Source organism: Pleurodeles waltl, chromosome 4_1 (assembly GCF_031143425.1).
Source record: "Pleurodeles waltl isolate 20211129_DDA chromosome 4_1, aPleWal1.hap1.20221129, whole genome shotgun sequence".
NCBI classification, from domain to species: domain Eukaryota; kingdom Metazoa; phylum Chordata; class Amphibia; order Caudata; family Salamandridae; genus Pleurodeles; species Pleurodeles waltl.
In genome coordinates this window covers 155,982,713-156,001,825 of record NC_090442.1, presented here as the reverse complement: position 1 = coordinate 156,001,825, position 19,113 = coordinate 155,982,713, and the positions used below count along the sequence as shown (strand labels likewise).

Genomic DNA, 19,113 nt, shown 5'->3' with positions numbered 1-19,113 from the left:
GATTTACAGTTATTCATACAATGTGGTGTATTTTTACAATATAATGGATGTTGCTTTGTTCTTTCATTGCATTGCCTGGTTGTTCTCATGCACGTAAAAAATGATTGGTACTGACGTCCGCACGTCGTCGAGGACCTCTTATTGCCTGTATGACGTCAGACGGCGTCGCGTGCGAGACAGTGACGTCCTCGTCGACGTGCAGAGACTAGTAAGAAGATTTCCGTAGAATGCTGGCGCCATGGGAGTATTCATGAGGTGAGGAATCCACAGGTAGCTAATGTATCCACCAGAAAAGTCGTTACCGAAGGTAAGTAACTCGTTCTTTTGGGGCAGATCGTCAATTTTCCAAGTAAAGGGACAAAACGGGTAATAGGTAAAAAGAGAAAAAAAACTTCCTTCACCAAGTCATAAGTACTCTTCATGAGCTCCATGTCAGCACAGATTTTATTTAACGTACAGTACAAGTGCTATAATACTTTTTTTGTATCTGATTGATTTCATGTTTTTCTCCTTTTCTCTTGCAGAACTTCGCATCACTGCAATTCCAGTTTCTTACTTAAGAGATTTGATATTATTGGACTCCTGTGCCTCAGTTTTTTTTTCTGATTGGGTTTTGGTGAAGATGTCCCGCAGTCCTGATGTAAAAGAAGATCCCGTAGAGTGTCCTCTTTGCATGGAGCCCCTGGAGATAGACGATATCAACTTCTTCCCTTGCACATGTGGTTACCAAATCTGCAGATTCTGCTGGCATCGTATCCGCACAGATGAAAATGGACTTTGTCCCGCTTGCAGAAAGGTAACCTTTGTTGCAGCGAATAGGCTGTTGGTTTGTGAAAATCCATGGAAGTGCTCACAACAACTTAACAGTAAACGTGTATGCTCCAGTTGTGTGATAGATTTCCCCATTGATAGGCTAGATGGCATTTTCTTTCTGTTACCCATGGAGCACAGCTCTACCATGAATCCTTGGAGATGTAAACACTGGGATCTGTGGACCGTGGTAAAAAGAAGGTATTTGTCTCCATTTGGCATCACCATGCATCCACTTCTTCACATATCTTGAAGTACCGTAAGTACCCATCTACCCCACAACTGTATAAGTGCAGAATCACTCCCCATCTTTACCATGGATTTAATCGACGTCCCTTAGTTTCTCTTCTTGATGGAAATAAGGTAAGCACACACAGTTGTCTTGCGAATAAATCAATTTATGTAGCCCTTTTCACCCTGAAAAGTAAGCAAATAAGATATGCTTCCTTCGCTCATTTTATATCCTTCATTGGTCCCTCAGAAAATCAAGAGACATGTCTTCATTAGTGCCAGTTGGGCTTCATTCTTTGATTAAATACTGCCTATTATTTGAACGCCAGTCAAAGGTAGTGTCTCTGTGCTGATCTATTTGTTCTAATTAGGTTTCTTATTTATAAGCATTGTCAGGTAAGCACATTTTTCTAGTTTCCTTTGTCATAATCAAAATGAGGTTTAAAGTATTCTTAAAGGGTATTTACTACATAAGACTGTTTTTGACTTGGACATGAATGTTTTTTGGTTCCTCGATGGCAGTACTACGTTTTGGTAGTATTACGGCCGGAACAGACTTAACGTGTACCTTGTGGCCTGCCTCTTATAGCAGAGCGAGAGTAAAAATGATGAAGGGCACTAAACGGTACTCTGAGAGAAAACACTAAAAATCTTTGAGTTATGAAACATTCCTCTCAAAGAAATGCCAACTACAGCAGCCATAAACCGCATTCAGTCCTGTATACAACATAACGGTGGCAGCAACAGTGCAATCTGTTTATACATACTTACTGCTGGCATGGCTGCCTTCTTGGAAGTATTAGATTTAGAAAGTGACACTGTAAGGATACTGGCTGTTTCAGGGTTACCCCACATTTTATCCACCATTTACTGCTTGGTACTGGTGTAATGACTCCTCTGAAATGCCCCAAGAGGATTCTGTGCATGTGCTCTGACCCTTAAATGGTGCATTTTTAATTGACTCGTCCTCAATTGGCATAGACTAGTTTACTTGCAAGTCCCTAGAATACGGTACGGGGGTAACCATAGCCTGTAAGTTAACACACTCGCACTCTCACTCATTTGTTGTGCCACCCTGAATGGGACTAGGTAAAACATGGCTCCCATTTTGCCACTGCAGTCTAGAAGGGCAGTTTTAAACTGCTGACTTAATTTTTGCCATTCAAGGTAATGGCAAAGTCCAAACTTCCTTTGCAGGTCGAAGTGCTGTCTGGTTGCCAGAAGACTTCTTAAGGGCTTTCTGGAAGCTTCCTTGGGAATGCATTCTACTCATTGCTTTGCTGTGTGTTACATTACCTTATAAAGTCTAAATCTCCTTTTGTTGGATCTTATTCATTGTTGTCTAAAAATACACAAAAGTACAATCTACTTTTTTTGAAATAATTGTCGTTTTCCTTGAGGACTTTGTCCATTTCTTCAATTGTTTTGGTGCTGCTTAAATGCTTTACACTAGTTCCTTTATGTAACACTTGCTGCTTGGAGCCACAGCTACCCAGAATTGAGTGCAAGGTTTGAGAAATGACCACATTTCCTCACAGACACATACCTACATTCATACTTTTAAAAAGGGGGCTCTTCTGCCTACCATTAGTTGGTTGGATTGACATTTTGGGACAGATGTAATTGTAAAATTATGACATGACTGAATTGCAGGGAAAGGTTTTATCAATTGTCATTAAATGTGCTATTTATTAGTATGAACCTATTTCCGATGTGGACACCTCCCCTGTTTTGACTACTTGCTTTTGATAAATTGAATGGTGTAATTATTCGTGATTGGCCAGTGTGTGTGTGTGGCACAGTGGCGTCTCTATGTGAACGTTAAGGGGAGGGTATGCGTTGGGCATGAGAAGTACTGAGGCCACCTTAAAAGTGTTTGTTTTATTAATGTATATTTATATATATATATATATATATATAATGTGTGTGTGTGTTCGATGGCATGTGTAGCTGCAGACACACATGCTATGTATTGGTCTTCCGCCATCTAGTGATGGGCTCGTAGTGTTACAAGTTGTTTTTCTTTAAAAAAGTATTTTCTGAGTCACGGGATCGAGTGACTCCTCCTCTCGGTTACAGTGCGCATGGACATCGACTCCATTGTTAGATTGTTTTCTTTCCGCAGTCTGGTTTGGACGTGTTTCCTCTCGCTCAGAGAGTTCGATTCGGAAAACCTCAGAAAACCTACTTATTCGTCTGTATTGTTTCAATCCCGTTTAACATCTAGCATCGGACCGGTAGCACCGTCGAAACCTTCATCTTGTCCTTCGGGGCACTTGCCCAATTCTGGCCTGTTCGGCCATTACGATTCTGCCCTTGGTGCCACGCAAAGTACCCCTATACAGGCCAACACCTGGTTTGTAATTTTTGGCTTTCTCCAGACCATCGGGAGGAAGATTGCAAGGCCTGTTGATCGTTTCGATCAAAGAAGATCCTGACAGATCGCAGAGCCCGAAGACTCGAAATGGCGTAGAAAAGCATCAAACATCTCAACGTCATTGAGGAAGAGCAGGCGCAGATGGCAGTCTCCATCCGAGACACTAAATCCAAACAAGAATCGGAAGACGATAGACCCATCACAGCTGGCCTGCATGTGAGTACGTCTGCCCCTACACTACTACAGAAAAAAACATTCGAAGGCGTTAGGTACACGACTGCCGAAGGCTGTGGTTTGGCCCAAAAAAAAGACTGGTGGCGACCGACCCTTTGGGGTTGGTGCCGAAAAAGGCCCCTCCTCCAGAGTCAAGTATATCAGCTAAAACTTCCACTTTAGACTCCGGTAAAAAGCCTCATTCCTCTGAGTCGAAAATTCAGCAGTCTGTTTCGGAGCCGAAACAACCGACTACTTTTTTGGGACTGAAAAAGATACACATTTCGGAGCCGAAAAAATCCTCATACACAGAGTAACAGGAACTTTCGAGAAAATTAAAGCAAATCTCAAAGCCCATGCCGGAATCTCATAAAGCTTCTGAAGAAGAGTCTGCGATTGAACCAATATTAGAGGTTATGGATGAGAGACAATCAAGAATCCATGTACATAAGGAGACTGGAAGAATCCTCACTGCACCTCCTTTAAAAACCAAAAGAAAGCTGGCTTTTCAGGAGGAGTTACACTCTGTTCAACCAGTAGCAAAAGTGCAGAAACAAAAGGCGAAACCAGCACCTCTCCCTACTTCTCCTCCTCACTCTCCACAGCTTTCTTTTTATCCTCACAATATTCCACCACCATTGCCTTCTCCAACACATTCAGTACACTCACATGGAGATACAGTAGACCCATAGGATCTTTGACCCTGATCCCATCCCAGATGGGATGGTCAAGATCCAGACCTTTACCCATCTAAACCTTCTCCTTCAGACGACACCGCTGCCTACACCCAAATAATATCTAGAGCAGCAGCTTATCATGGAGTGCTTATGCATTCTGAACCCCTGGATGAAGACTTTCTATTTAACACACTGTCTTCTACTCATTCCTGGTACCAGTGTCTCCCGATGTTGCCTGGAATGGTTGAACATGTGGACCAAATTTTTAATGAGCCTGTCAAAGCTAGGATTATTACCCCTAGAATTGATTAAAAAATATAAGCCTGCTCCTACTGACCCAGACTATATCACTCATCAGGTCCCTCCAGACTCAGTGTTAGTCAGTGTGGCAGGGAAAAAAAGCAAACAGCCAGTCATCCGGAGATGCACCTCCTCCTGATAAGGAAAGTAGGAAATTTGATGCAGCTGGGAAGAGTTGCGACACAAGCAGCTAACCAATGGAGAATTACTAATTCTCAGGCACTTGTAGACCGATATGACAGGGCCCATTTGGACGAGATGCAAGATATTATACAGCACCTCCCAAAGGAGATCAAAAGAGAGCACAACAGGTGGTGGAAGAGGGACAAGCTATCAGCAATAACCAGATAAGGTCTGCCCTTGATGCTGCTGGTACAGCCGCAATGAGTGTCAATACTGCCATCACAATTAGAAGACATGCATGGCTACGCTCCACTGGTTTTAAACTAGAAATTCAACAGGCAATACTTAGATGTTTCTTGTCAAAAGGCATATTATTTGGCCCAGAAGTAGACACCTCTATTGAGAAACTGAGAAAAGACTCGGATACTGCGAAAGCAATGGGGGCTTTATACAGAACACCATATAGGGGCTCCTTTCGCAGACCCCAGTTTAGAGGAGGTTTTAAGCCGCAATCCTCTGATGCTTCCACCTCCCAAACAAAGCAGGGACAACAAACCCAATATCAAAGAGGGGGGGTTTAGAGGTTCCTATAGAGGAGCAGAGGTAAATTCCAAAACTCTAAGCAAACCACAACACAACCTAAACAGTGACTTCCTTCCCACCCTTCCACTCCACACTTCTCATGTGGGGAAAAGACTACAGCAATTCCACTCTCATTGGCAAAATATCACCACAGACATGGGTATTATCAATTATTCGCAATGGCTAGTGCCTAGAATTAATCTCCACCCCTCCAAACATTCTACCACGATACCACAAGTTGTCCCCAGAACACAGCGTTCTGTTGCAACAAGAGGTACAATCTCTACTATTAAAACAAGCAATAGAATTGGTTCCACATTCTCAACAAGGAACAGGAGTATACTCACTATACTTCCTCATTCCCAAAAGAGATGGCACTCTCAGACCCATCTTGGACCTAAGGCCCCTCCATCAATACATCCTGTTACAACATTTTCACATGGTAACTCCGCAAGATGTTGTTCCACTACTACAAAAACAAAATTACACTACTGATTTTAGACCTCAAGGATGCGTATTTCCACATACCTATCCAGCTCACAGAAAATACCTCAGGTTTGTCATAGCAGGAAAACATTACCAGTTCAAGGTGTTGCCATTCGGGTAACACCTCCAAGAGTGTTCACAAAATGTCTAGCACTAGTAACAGCCGACTTAAGAAGACAAAACATCCTCGTCTTTCCATATTTAGACGATTGGCTAATAAAATCAAGCAATTTTACACAATGCCAACAACACACTTGTTATGTGATTGAAAGCTTGCAAACGCTAGGGTTCACTCTCAACTATCAAAAATCACATCTTCAACCAGCACAAGTACAGTCTTACCTAGGTGCTATCCTAAATACTCAAAAAGCCCTATCTTATCCAAATAGACAAAGGATACAAGCTTTCCAAAATCTCATACCGCTTTGTAAAATTGATCATGAAGATTCTAGGAATTATGGCATCTTGCATAGCCATAGTTCCACATGCAGGACTAAACATGATGCCCTTACAACAGTGCCTCTCACGACAGTGGTCTCAGGAACACGGTCAACTTCAAGATCTAGTGTTGATGGACCGCCAAACACATATGTCCCTTCAATGGTGGAATCGCAGCAATCTAATGAAGGGGAGGTCATTCCAAGACCCTGTGCCTCAGTCCATAATCACAACAGACACATCAATGATCGGTTGGGGAGCTCACCTCAACAATCAGACCATTCAAGGGCAATGGGATGCCCAACAGAAACTGCTTCATATAAACCACCTAGAACTATTAGCTGTATTTCTTGCTCTAGAAGCGTTTCAACCTCTTATCAAACAGAAGACTGATAAAAACAGACATGACATCCATGTATTACCTTAAGAAACAAGGCGGAACACACTCATCTCAACTGTCCCTCCTAGCCCATACAATATGGAATTGGGCAATTCACAATCACATTCATCTATTAGCACAATACATTCCAGGGATAGACAATCAGCTGGCAGATCTCCTAAGCAGAAATCACCAACAAACACACAAATGGGAGATTCACTCCCAAGTACTTCAAAAGTACTTTCAAAAGTGGGGCACACCAGAGATAGATCTATTTGCAACAAGCGAAAACACAAAATGCCTACATTTCAAATCCAGACACCCACATCCTCCATCCCAGGGCAATGCTCTATGGATCAATTGGTCAGGGATATTTGCTTACGCCACCCCCTTCCTTCCCTTTCCGGTCAGCAAACTACGTCAAACATTGCTCACCATGATTCTAATAGCACCAATGTGGGCATGCCAGCATTGGTACACAACAATCCTAGTTCTGTCTGTAGTACCCCTTTCCAAACCCTCAAACAGACCAGATTTGTTAACCCAGAATAAAGGTCAAATCAGGCATCCAAGTCCCAATGCTCTCAATCTAGCGATTTGGCTCCTGAAGTCATATAATTTGGTTACCTAAAATTTCCATCCGAATGTATGGCAGTAATTAAATAAGCATGTAAACCTACTACTAGACAATGCTACGCAAACAAGTGGAAAAGATTTGTATACTACTGTCAGTCTAAAAAAACACTGACCCACTTACAGCATCTATACAATATATTGTATGCTATTTACTTCATTTGCAAAAGTCACATTTGGCTTTCTCATCCATCAAGATACACCTCACTGCAATATCTGCATACTCGCAGAATATTCAACCTACTTCTCTATTCAGAGTTCCTGGTATTAAAGCCTTCATGGAAGGATTAAAACACATTATTCCACCTAGAACACCACCTGTTCCAACGTAGAATTTAAATATTGTACTTACCAGACTCATGGGACCACCCTTTGAACCCATGCACTCTTGTCAAATTCATTATTTAACATGGAAGGTCACTTTCCTTGTAGCTATTTCTTCTTAAAGAAGAGTTAGTTAAATTCAAGCCTTCACTCTTGAAGAACCTTTTTTCCAAGCGCACAAACATAAAGATGTACTTAAAAAAATCAAAACTTTCTACCATAAGTATTATCTCTTTTTCACGTCAACCAAACAGTGGAATTGCCAGTCTTCTTTCCACAGCCAGGCAGAAAGAGCTCTTCATACCCTAGATCTCAAGTGCCCTTAAGTACTAAATAGACCAAACCAAAGATTTTAGATAAACAAAACAACTTTTTGTTGCTTTCCAACAACCACATAAAGGCAATCCTATATTAAAACAAGGTTTAGCAAGATGGATTGTTAGATGCATACAAACATGCTACATCAAAGCAAAAAGACAACTTTTAATCTCTCCTAGAGCACATTCTACAAGAAAGAAAGGTGCATCAATGGCATTTTTAGGAAACATAACAATGGTTGATATATGTAGAGCAGCCACATGGTCAACTCCTCATACATTTACAGAACACTACTGTGTTGATGTTTTTTCACAGCAACAAGCCACTGTGGGCCAAGCTGTCTTAAGAACACTATTTCAAACAACTTCAACTCCTACAGGCTAGCCTCCACTTTTTTTGGGAGGACTAAATGCTTTGTAGTCTATGCATAGCATGTGTATCTGCAGCTACACATGCCATTGAACGGAAAATGTCACTTACCCAGTGTACATCAGTTCGTGGCATGTTGTGCTGCAGATTCACATGCACCCTTCCTCCTCCCCGGAAGCCTGTAGTTGTTCAAGTTTAACATTTGTACATATGTATATACATTTACATTTGCATGGACATCTCTTTTCTTTATACTCTATCACGCCTACCTTACCCTCTGCGGGAAAACAATCTAACATGGAGTCGATGCCCATGCGCAATGGAGCCTAAGAGGAGGAGTCACTCGATCCCGTGAATCAAACACTTATTCGAAGAAAAACAACATGTAACACTCCAAGCCCATCACTAGATGGCAGGACTATACATAGCATGAGAATCTGCAGCAGAATATGCCACGAAGAGATGTACACTGGGTAAGTGACATTTTCCATATGTTGCTCGAATGAGAATTTACCTTAAACACCAAAAGACAAGAGGTGTCTGGCAAAACAGGAAACAGTTTGTTTAATTAAGCAGTGTGGCCGGGAGAACGTTTACAGAACCAGGGTCTGAGGGCCGTCACTCATGGTACACTGAATTAATGTGGGTTTTACACATTTCTCTGGGTGCTGTAAAGTCATAAAAACATTCCTTGCTTGGTGAAAAATGTGAACAGTTGACTAAGAGTCATAAATACAATTCCTGATCTGGAATGCATGTGGGCCTCGACATGGAGTGGGCAAAAGGATGGCCAGGGAGTGGGGGGGGGGCGGATTTGTGTGTGTGTGTCCCCTGATTAGCTAAGTGTTCCTAACTACAAGTGGCATCTAACGTTTTGCTGTTTTGGGAATGCATGCATCCCTGTGGCCATGTGTACTTTATTGGGGGCCAATCCCTGGTGACCTTTGTGGTGTTGCTGCCTATTTGTGTGACTTAATGTTAGTCTTCCACTGTCTTTGGCTGTTGATTCTTACCCCACCTGTGACCTGTCAATCTGTAACCTTCAGGCCTGGATTTCAGAGCCTGCCTGACCACGTACCGACGTGCTGGAGTTGATGGAGTGTTCATGACGGTGGAATCTAATATTGGCGATGCAACTTTGTTTGTGTATGAAACTGTATTGTTTGTGTAAAAGAATGTCTTATTGTTGTGCATATCATCATTAATTATTCCAAAATCAACCTTTCCGCCCTGTCGTAGAATTTTTAACTAAACCATGAAACCCCCAAGTCATGAAAGTAAGTGTCGGCACCTTGTTGTTAAACCTCCCTTGCTACTTGTACTGTACCCAATTTGGGGGCTGCATTTTTTTTTTTCAGCAGGAAACTCCCAACTGTAGGAAATCACACAAACAGGAACAATAAAAAATATCAACAATGACTTGCACAATATGGTCAGCCACCAAGGGAGCCAGGATAAAGTTTCTGAACCACTCTTGCTCAGGGGCCCATCTCCCTCTTCATGCATGCCCTTTTATAGTCTGTGCAACGCTTGAATTGCAATACTCAGATTGCCATTGTCTGTCATCGTCAAGCACAAAAGTGGAGCAGGATGCACTGATCTTTGCACACACCTCACCCTCCATTGGGGGGGAGGAGGGGGGGGGGGGCAGGGACAAACAGCGCCTCCAATAGATCCTTCCAGCGCATACTGTCTGGATCAGTTTGGATATTGCTAGGCTTGGTAACAAGGTGCAGTGCTGTAGGAGTGGTCTCATAGCAGGTCAGGTTTACCACTGCCCTGTGGACCTCTACTCTACTATGTTGTAATTTTGCCATCATTCTACACAGGTGCAGATGGAGAAGGCATTTTGCTTTTTCAGGGTCTGCCTCTTAGGATAAGTACAATCTATCTGCGCCTACTGTGTGTGGTATCAGTGAACAGACATAACATGACTCAGCTGATGTCTTGGAGCCCACGGTGATCATGTGCTATGTAAAAGACTGCTGTGTAGTGTGTGTGGGGTGCTGGTGTAGGTTGTGGTGTAATTAAAGGTGAGATGAGTGAGGTTCCTACGCAAGAGTGATGACATTTTTCAATGGACTCCATTAGATTAGACTGTTATTTGGAAATACATGGATACAGTTGCCTCCCTAGCAACCAGAGAATCTATACATGCAATAATACTTAACTTTTGAACATCTTGGGATGCATCTGTTGGTTTGAGTTTGAAAGTTTCAACAGTTAAAAGAACGTTTGTGATGCAGTTCATGGGGGTTGTGCTATGGAAGGTTTCAGCTGCACATCAGAAAGGTGGTCGCATGCATCCCTCCCTTCCACCTTGAGGGCGGTATGCATTGTGAAGACTACTCTGTAGGGTCCTTCAGATTTGTCTTGCTTCCATTTTCTTACAATGTTCTGCATGTAAACATCTTGACTAGGTTGAAGTAGCTGAAATGGTAGCTTGGCAATGGTGCACTTGGAGGTGCGATAGGTGACTTGTTTGGATCAGTTCTGGGAGGTTTTGGTTAGCTCTGAGAGATGCACATGAAATTCGTCCCCTAATGCTTGAGAGCTAGTCTCGGCGCTCAATTTGGTCTGTTTTTTGGGGATGGGTGGACTCCTCAGTCCACCTGTTACTGTCTGGTGTGGTGTGAGGAGGTGATTGCTGCTGGGTGTCTTCCTCAATGCGAATAAGGCTAGGGGCAATCAGTGATGATGACGCTGATGCAAATTTTACTTATTTAGTTTTTTAGAAGGCTGTTGAGCCGGTCAACAACACTGGTGCTTTGGGGGGTGGTAAACTGAGGCTAGTTTATGTGTAATCCCTAATAGGGTATAGATATGGTCAAACATGGAGTTAACAAAGTGCTTTCTCTTGTCTGACTGGATGACGTCTGGCATCCCCCACCTGGGTATTACCTCCCTGACAAAAAAATAAGTTGCTGCTACCTTAGTGTTATACTGCATGCAGGGACCGACTTTGATCCACCTAGAGCGTGAGCAGACCACTACAACCAGGTACCAGTAGTTAGCACACCGAATGATCACATCAGTAAGGTCTATGTGTAACGCTCTGTAAGGTCTTGTTGGTCTGGGATACCTGACAACACGACTTTGAGAGTAGGTTTGGGGGTTATAGTTGGCAGACAGAGCATTCGTTTAAGTACATTATTACTATTTCAAAGATGTTTGGAATAAACCAATTGCTTTGACGTTCAGATATCATGTTGTCCTTGGCTGTGTCGATAGGTGTAATTGGGGCAAAACTATGGTGACTAAGCTCTGCAGCATAACGGGATTCCCTGTGAGTGTGTGCCTGTATATGAAGTTGTGTGCAGTCCCTGGCTCCCAATGCACCTTTTTTTCAAGCAGTGCAGTTTCTTGCAACTCCCTCAAATACAAACCGGCCGTTTCCATATCCAACTTGTCCTGAGTAGATTCCGACTTGGAAATCTGGAGGACAGGGAGTACTGAGCCTCCTCAGCGCGCCATATGCTGCCCTTTTTGCAACCTGGCCAGCTATTATATTTCCCCGGGATATGAAATCCTTGCCTCTGGTATGGGCAGTGCATTTTAGCACGGCCACATGCTTCGGCAGGGTCAGTACTTTGAGGAGCAGCTGTTGAAGGTCTTGGTGCGCGATGGGTGTACCGTCTGACTATAGAAAATCACGCCTGTTCCACCTGCCTATGGTTGAGTGTATCAAGGTGGTGACACAGGCGGAGTCCAAATAAATTACAGTCTTACCCGAGGTATGGGTGAGAGCTTCAATTAGTGCATTCAGTTCTGCCGCCTGTGCGGAGAGGTGGGGGAGGAGAGTTAACTGCATGATGACTCAGTGCCTCTCCAAGGTTGCATGGCTATGGGCCATGACAACCTCTGCCCTGTGTGTCTTACCCTGGTCTCTTGATAGATCATGGAGGAACCATCGATAAACAGTGCCTCACTATCTAGGATGGGATCTTCATCTGCCTGGCTGATCCCCTTGGGGATGTATATCATGCAGTTATGGGGTCTCCTCGTCCACCTGAGCCTCTTGGGCTAGGAAGGTGGCTAGGTTCACTAGGTGGCACAATAGTACCTTAATCAACGGTTTGGAGAGAATTGGATCGTAACCTGAAACCCACTGCGTAGTCTGTGTGCTTTGCTCTTCTGTATTACTGCAAACACTGAATGTTCTACATACAACGTCAGTGGTGCCCCTATCATGATGGAGGTGCTTTTGTTAATAGAAGAGGCCACTGCTGGTAGCGCCTGCTCGCATGGGAAGTGCTCCTGCATGACGGAGTCTAAGAGCCAGCTGTAACATGCAAGGGGCTTGTGCTGCAGGGATATTTTTGCGCTAGAACTGCAGAAATGACTCGCAAGTCACTGTGGTTCAATAATTCTTTCCTATAGTCCGGCGTCCCTAACACGAGGGGAGTGTGTGATCTCGGTCTTCAGTCTGCAGAAGACGTGCATCTCAGGCATCCAGACTAACTCCCTGTGGCCGTGCTGTAATCGAAGGCTGTAAGGAAATGTCTCCTTACATGGTTACCCCCTGTCTTTTTGTCTTTTGCTGATGCCAAGTTATGATTGAAAGTGTGCTGGGACCCTGCTAACCAGCCCCCAGCACCAGTGTTCTTTCCCTAAACTGTACCTTTTGCATCCACAATTGGCACAGCCCTGGCACTCAAATAAGTCCCTTGTAAATGGTAGCCCTGGTACCAAGGGCCCTGATGCTAGGGAAGTCTCCAAGGGCTGCAGCATGTCTTATGCCACCCTGGGGACCCCTCACTCAGCACATGCACACTGCCTCACAGCTTGTGTGTGCTGGTGGGGAGAAAATTACTAAGTCGACATGGCACTCCCCTCAGAGTGCCATGCCTTCAACCCACCTCCTGTGGCATAGGTAAGTAATCCCTCTAGCAGGCCTCACAGCCCTAAGGCAGGGTGCACTATACCACCTTTGAGGGCATATGTGCATGAGCACTATCCCCCTACAGTGTCTAAGCAAAAATGTCGACATTGTAAGTGCAGGGTGGCCATAAGATTATGTGGTCTGGGAGTTTGTCAAACACGAACTTCACAATTCCATAATGGCTACACTGAAGTCTGGGAAGATTGGTATCAAGCTTTTCAGCACAATAAATGCACACTGATGCCAGTGTGGAATGTATTGTAAAATTCACCCAGAGGGCATCTTAGAGATGCCCCCTGAATACCAATCCGACTTCTAGTGTTAGGCTGACCAGTTTCTGCCAGCCTGCCACAACCAGACAAGTTGCTGGCCACATGGGGAGAGTGCCTTTGTCACTCTGTGGCCAGGAAACAAAGCCTGTACTGGGTGGAGGTGCCTCTCACCTCCCCCTGCAGGAACTGTAACACCTAGCGGTGAGCCTCAAAGTCTCACCCCTTTTGTTACAGCACCACAGGGCATCCCAGCTAGTGGAGATGCCCGTCCCTCCGGCCACTGCCCCCACTGGCTGGAGGAGATGATGAGAAAAACAAGGAGGAGTCACCCACCAGTCAGGACAGCCCTTAGGGTGTCCTGAGCTGAGGTGACCCCTGCCTTTAGGAATCCTCCTTCTTAAGTTTGGAGGATTCCCCCAATAGGATTAGGGATGTGCCCCCCTCCCCTCTGGGAGGAGGCATAAAGAGGGTGTAGCCACCCTCCAGGACAGTAGCCATTGGCTATTGCCCCCCAGACCTAAACACACCCCTAAATATAGTATTTAGTGGCAACCCAGACCAGCAGATTCCTGCAACCTACAAACAAGAAGGACTGCTGACCTGAAAGCCCTGCAGACGATGGAAGACAACTGCTTTGGCCCCAGCCCGGTATACCGGCCTGTCTCCTGACCCGAAAAACTCCAAGAGCGACGCTTCCAACAGGGACCAGCGACCTCTGAAGCCTCAGAAGACTGCCCTGAACTAAAGGACCAAGAAACTCCCGTGAACTGCGCCTCTGCTCAACAAACAGCAACAATATTGCAACTTTTCTGCAACTTTCAAAGACATCACTGTTCCCGTCTGAAGTGTGAGACTTCACCCTCTGCACCTGAAGCCCCCGGCTCGAGCTCCAGAGAACCAACACCACAGGGATGACTCCCAGGTGACTGCGACCTCGTGAGTAGCCCGAGACGACCCCTCTCGACCCCCACAGCGACGCATGCAGAAAGAATCCAGAGGCTCCCCCTGACCGCGACTGCCTGTAACAAGGGACCTGACGCCTGGCCAAGCACTCCACCCGCAGCCCCCAGGACCAGAAGGAACCGAACCCCAGTGCAGGAGTGACCCCCAGGCGAGACTCTGCGTAGCCCAGTTGGTGGCTGGCCCGATTAGCCCCCCTGTGCCCTGCCTGCACCACTAGTGACACCCGGGTCCCTCCATTGAATCCAATACAAAACCCGACCCCTGCTTTGCACACTGCACCTGGCTGCCCCTGTGCCACTGAGGGTGGTTTTTGTGTGCCTACTTGTGTCCCCCTCCAGTGCTTTACAAATCCCCCCTGGCCTGTCCCCCCGAGGATGCGGGTACTTACCTGCTGGCAGACTGGAACCGGAGCACCCCTGTTCTCCATAGGCGCCTATGTGCTTTGGGCACCTCTTTGACCTCTGCAACTGACCGGCCTTGAGCTGCTGGTGTGGTAACTTTGGGGTTGCCTTGAACCCCCAATGGTGGGCTGCCTATGCCCAGGAACAGAGACTTGTAAGTGTCTTACTTACCTCACAAACTAACCATTACTTACCTTCCCCAGGAACTGTTGATTTGTGCAGTGTCTGCTTTTAAAATAGCTCATTGCCATTTTTACTAAAACTGTGTATGCTATTGCTCTAATTCAAAGTTCCTAACTTATTTGTGTGGAGTACCTTGCATTTTATGTATTTACTTCAAATCTTGAACTTGTGGTTCTAAAAATTAAATTAAGAAAATATATTTTTCTATATAAAACCTATTGGCCTGGAGTTAAGTCTTTGAGTGTGTGTTCCTCATTTATTGCCTGTGTGAGTACAACAAATGCTTAACACTACCCTCTGATAAGCCTACTGCTCGACCTCACTACCACAAAATAGAGCATTTAAATTATCTAATTTTGCCACTATCTTACCTCTGACGGGATCCCTTGGACTCTGTGCACACTATCTCTTACTTTGAGATAGTATATACAGATCAACTTCCTACAAAGACCCACTGCCAAACGTAGTTTAGCAGGCCTAAAAATTTCTGCATGCTTCTCTTTGTTTTCTGTGATGGCATAGTCCTGGTACAATCTATGCCCTCTGGCGTAATTCACCGATTGGCTGCTGATATCAGTTGGCCTAGATAACTAGACCTCCTTTTGTACACACTGCAGGTTTATCTTCTTTACTTTGTATCCTCTCTTGACAAGTTTGGTCAAGAGGGCTATCGTGTCCTGACGACATAGGTCCTCAGAGGGACTGCATATCAAGATATTGTCAGCATACTGTATCAGGGTGCTCTCCGATCGGAAGTTGGCAAGGTCCTTCCTCAGTATATGTAGAAATAAAAAAATGTCTACAGTAACTCCATCTTGCAAATAGACTCCATCATTGACAAATAAAATGTGTGTGAGACAGAAATAGATGCACTAGTAAAATACGTGCTGAAGCTAGCGTTTCAGTACACGTGCTAGTCGTGGGGTCTGTGACTTTTGGTAAAAACACAAACTGGTCCAAGAAAAATAAAATAAAAAAATACTGACCTTTTGTACTCAGCTGAGCATATATGGCATTGAGGGTAAGTTAGTTGTTAGCATAGACATGAATATCTGACACTCTCAGTACAAACAGGATGGTGTGACTTTGATGATCCACAGATGTGCTTGTGGTGAGCAACTGAATGTGACAGGGAGCAAACCATGCTAACCATTGTATTTCAAATGTACATAAGGTTTGCACAGTCATATATGTTGTAAGACTTGCCAAATGTGTCTTTGCATGCAAGACTTCTGCAGGGTTCCCGACTGTGAATAAAGGTAATCCTAAGAAACCAAGATGGAAGGCTGGCATGGTTTTTGATGGGCAGAGGGAAATATTAGTCAACTTTTTGATACATCCTATTGAAGATACTGGTGGACTCACAAATAACCTGTGGTAGTCTTTGATATAGCAGCAGAACCCCTCAGAAAGTGAACACAGTCAGGTACTGACTGTGGGGGTGCAGCAGAATGCTAAAGAATGTATTCTTGATGTTGTCCTCAAAGAAATTGTGGGCATCTGCGGGTATGTTGGTAAGTATGATGGAGGGGTCTGGTACCGCAGGCAATTCCTGGACCATGATGTCATTGAGGGTGGTGCAGGCCCTGGGCCAGGTTCCTCCCTTACTTTTCTTGACATGGAAGATCAGTGTATTGTGACCCCCAGGTGGCGGATGGCCTGATCAAATATGGCTTGTATTTGGGTGTTATACCCTCATCAGCTTCCTTGGAGAGAGGGTACTGACGCAGCCGGCGTAGGATGGCTCCTTCTTTCAACATTATCTTGATGGTATTAATGAGCCCCTTGTCATAAGGCTTCCTCGCCCATAACTGGTGGAACTACTGACAGTTCTTGCACCTGCCCTGTTGTCAGCACCACCATGGGCGGTGAAGTCCCACTTGTAAGCTCTACTCTAACCTTAACCAAGTCAGAAAAGACTATCTCAGAGGCTCTTGGACCCTTGCTGAACAGTTGTCCATCAGTCAGCTCTGATGTAGATGATGTATGCCCAACATGGTGTCTCCCTGGTCAGTGGCCACCAGGACCCTGTACTCATACTGCACCTGGGCGGCCTCTATGCAAAGCAGTGCCTCCTTTTGGGGTTCCGTATCAAGGTGACCCTACCAGTGGAACACAGATTTGCCAGGCAGCTGCAGCCCACAGCCCAGCAGTCCGGGTTCTTTAGCAACGATGGTGAGGACTGCGTTAGTAAAGGTTGACAGGCACTGCTCTTATCGAACGATCTGTGCAATTGTGGGCGGGTTAAAGACATAAGTCGTAATGGAGTAACCCCAGAGGTTGAACATGTCCTTGTTCCATCTTCAGTGAAATAAATGGTCATGTTTAGCTTGGCCATTAAGTCTCTCCCCAAGAAATTACTTGGGGATGAGGGATGATACAGCAGCTGTTGCTTTATGCAGCTGCCTCCCACCTCTAACTGTAAGAGTTTTTTGAAGGGACCCTCATAATTGCGCCCGAAAATTCCTACGCATCCATGGAGTCTTTGGACAAGGGCACAATCCCGTCCTTCAAGCATGATTTTGTAGCTCCTGTATCTATTAGTAGGTGATAGGGTATGTTATTTACCAGTACTGTCATGGTAGGTTTGTCCTCAGACTCTCAAGTTACTGACAGTATGGGGCAAGCAAGAGTGTGTGTGTGTGTGTGTGTGTGAGAGACTTGTCTGGTTCTGGAAATGGAAGGGGGATTGTGAACCAGTTCTGTCCAGGGAGTTCCCTGTACAACCTTCCTGAATCCTGCTACTATGTGCTTTGTCCTCCCTAGACCTCTGCGATAGTTCGCCCATTGGTGCCACCACCTTTTGCTCCATTGCAGTGACAGTTGTTCTGACCAGGTCCATCTGCTTCCAGCTCTGGGGTTTTGCAGTAATGACCCAGTTCCTTCGTAACTACTTCTTGCTGTTTCTCTCTTCGCTTCTTGCCTTAACTTGCCTTCTCTCCCACTTTATGAGGCACTGCTGCATGTCAGGGAAATTCCAATCCGAATTTCCCTTTCCACACCTGATGCAGTCTTCTGCCATAGCTATGTTCTCTGGATTGAACGATCCTCCCCTAGGCCAGGGCTGGTCATATTGATTCCCTTCTCTAGACCAGTCTGACAGCAGGTCACAGAACAGGTGTGCAAAGGATTCCCTCTTGTTTCTTGCTACTACCTCCCAGGGGGTCAGCCTGCTATTGTCATGTGTTTGTGGCTAACAGCATCCACACTCAGTGGATTCTGGAAAACCAGGATCCCTTCCCTCTTTGTCACTAGTTGTGAGAGCTAGGAACCTCCCTGTCACTCAGGTGTGCTCCCTGGAACTAGCCCGAGTTTGTGTTCTCAATGTGGCAGAGGCTCAATCCTTCTACCATGATGGACGAGGGCTCAAGCTTCGGGGTGCTTTAGTGCTGGACTGGGGTGGTGCAGGGAGCGTCTGGGCCTGCTGGCCTGTCGGTCCGCCATGCCTAAACCTAACAGCCTGTTGTTCAGTTGGGACCCCTAGAGCTCCCTTTAGTGGCGGTTTAGTGTTTCATAACTCAGGGATAGCAGTCATCGGGAGGGCACCTCAATACATACATATGGTGGGGGAGATACAGACCCCTTGCTTGCCGCTGGTGGATCAAAGCTACTGGCTTGCACTACCTCAGAGATTCTCCATATCTCTGTCTACGCTTGCCTTTTGTCCTTCTTTTGCCCTGTGTATTTTGTTTGTACGTATGTTATTGTGTGATCAATTATATTAGTGTTGAATGTTCCCTCTTTTGGGATTCCATGGTGGAATTAGGGCACTCTTTTTAGAGGATATTTATTCATCTTAATTTTATTTTTTTATTTTTTTAGGGGATTTTTGTACGCATTTTAACTTTCTATTTTTATAGGGTTTTCTTTTCCAAGTGGCTAACTTTTCTGTTTTTTTAGATTTCTAAATTTTAATTGGCTGAGGGGAAAATATGTACTAGGGTATTACTGGATCATTTTGATAGTGGGCAATTTATACACAAGGGGTTTATCTAATCTGGTGGGGGAGGATATGCCCATGGGATTCCTAGATCTAATGAGCACTACGTTATTCACAGCTGTATCAAAATAAACATACAACAAACAAATGCATGAAGAATAACAATTCTAGGAAAATCTGCAATTGTTTGTTCGCAATTTGGCAACTAAATT

At 44.9% G+C, this 19,113-nt stretch overlaps 1 protein-coding gene across 6 annotated transcripts in view; it reads left to right on the top strand.

The window, feature by feature from the left end:
• The window catches only part of CNOT4 (CCR4-NOT transcription complex subunit 4), a 534,336-nt gene that overhangs the window by 84,563 nt on the left and 430,660 nt on the right, over positions 1 to 19,113 (top strand). For all 6 annotated transcript variants that reach the window (XM_069227948.1, XM_069227951.1, XM_069227949.1 and 3 more), the window contains exon 2: positions 525 to 796. In XM_069227948.1, the coding sequence (XP_069084049.1) occupies positions 623 to 796 (174 nt within the window). In that variant the 5' untranslated portion in view covers positions 525 to 622. The remainder of the gene's footprint in view (positions 1 to 524; positions 797 to 19,113) is intronic.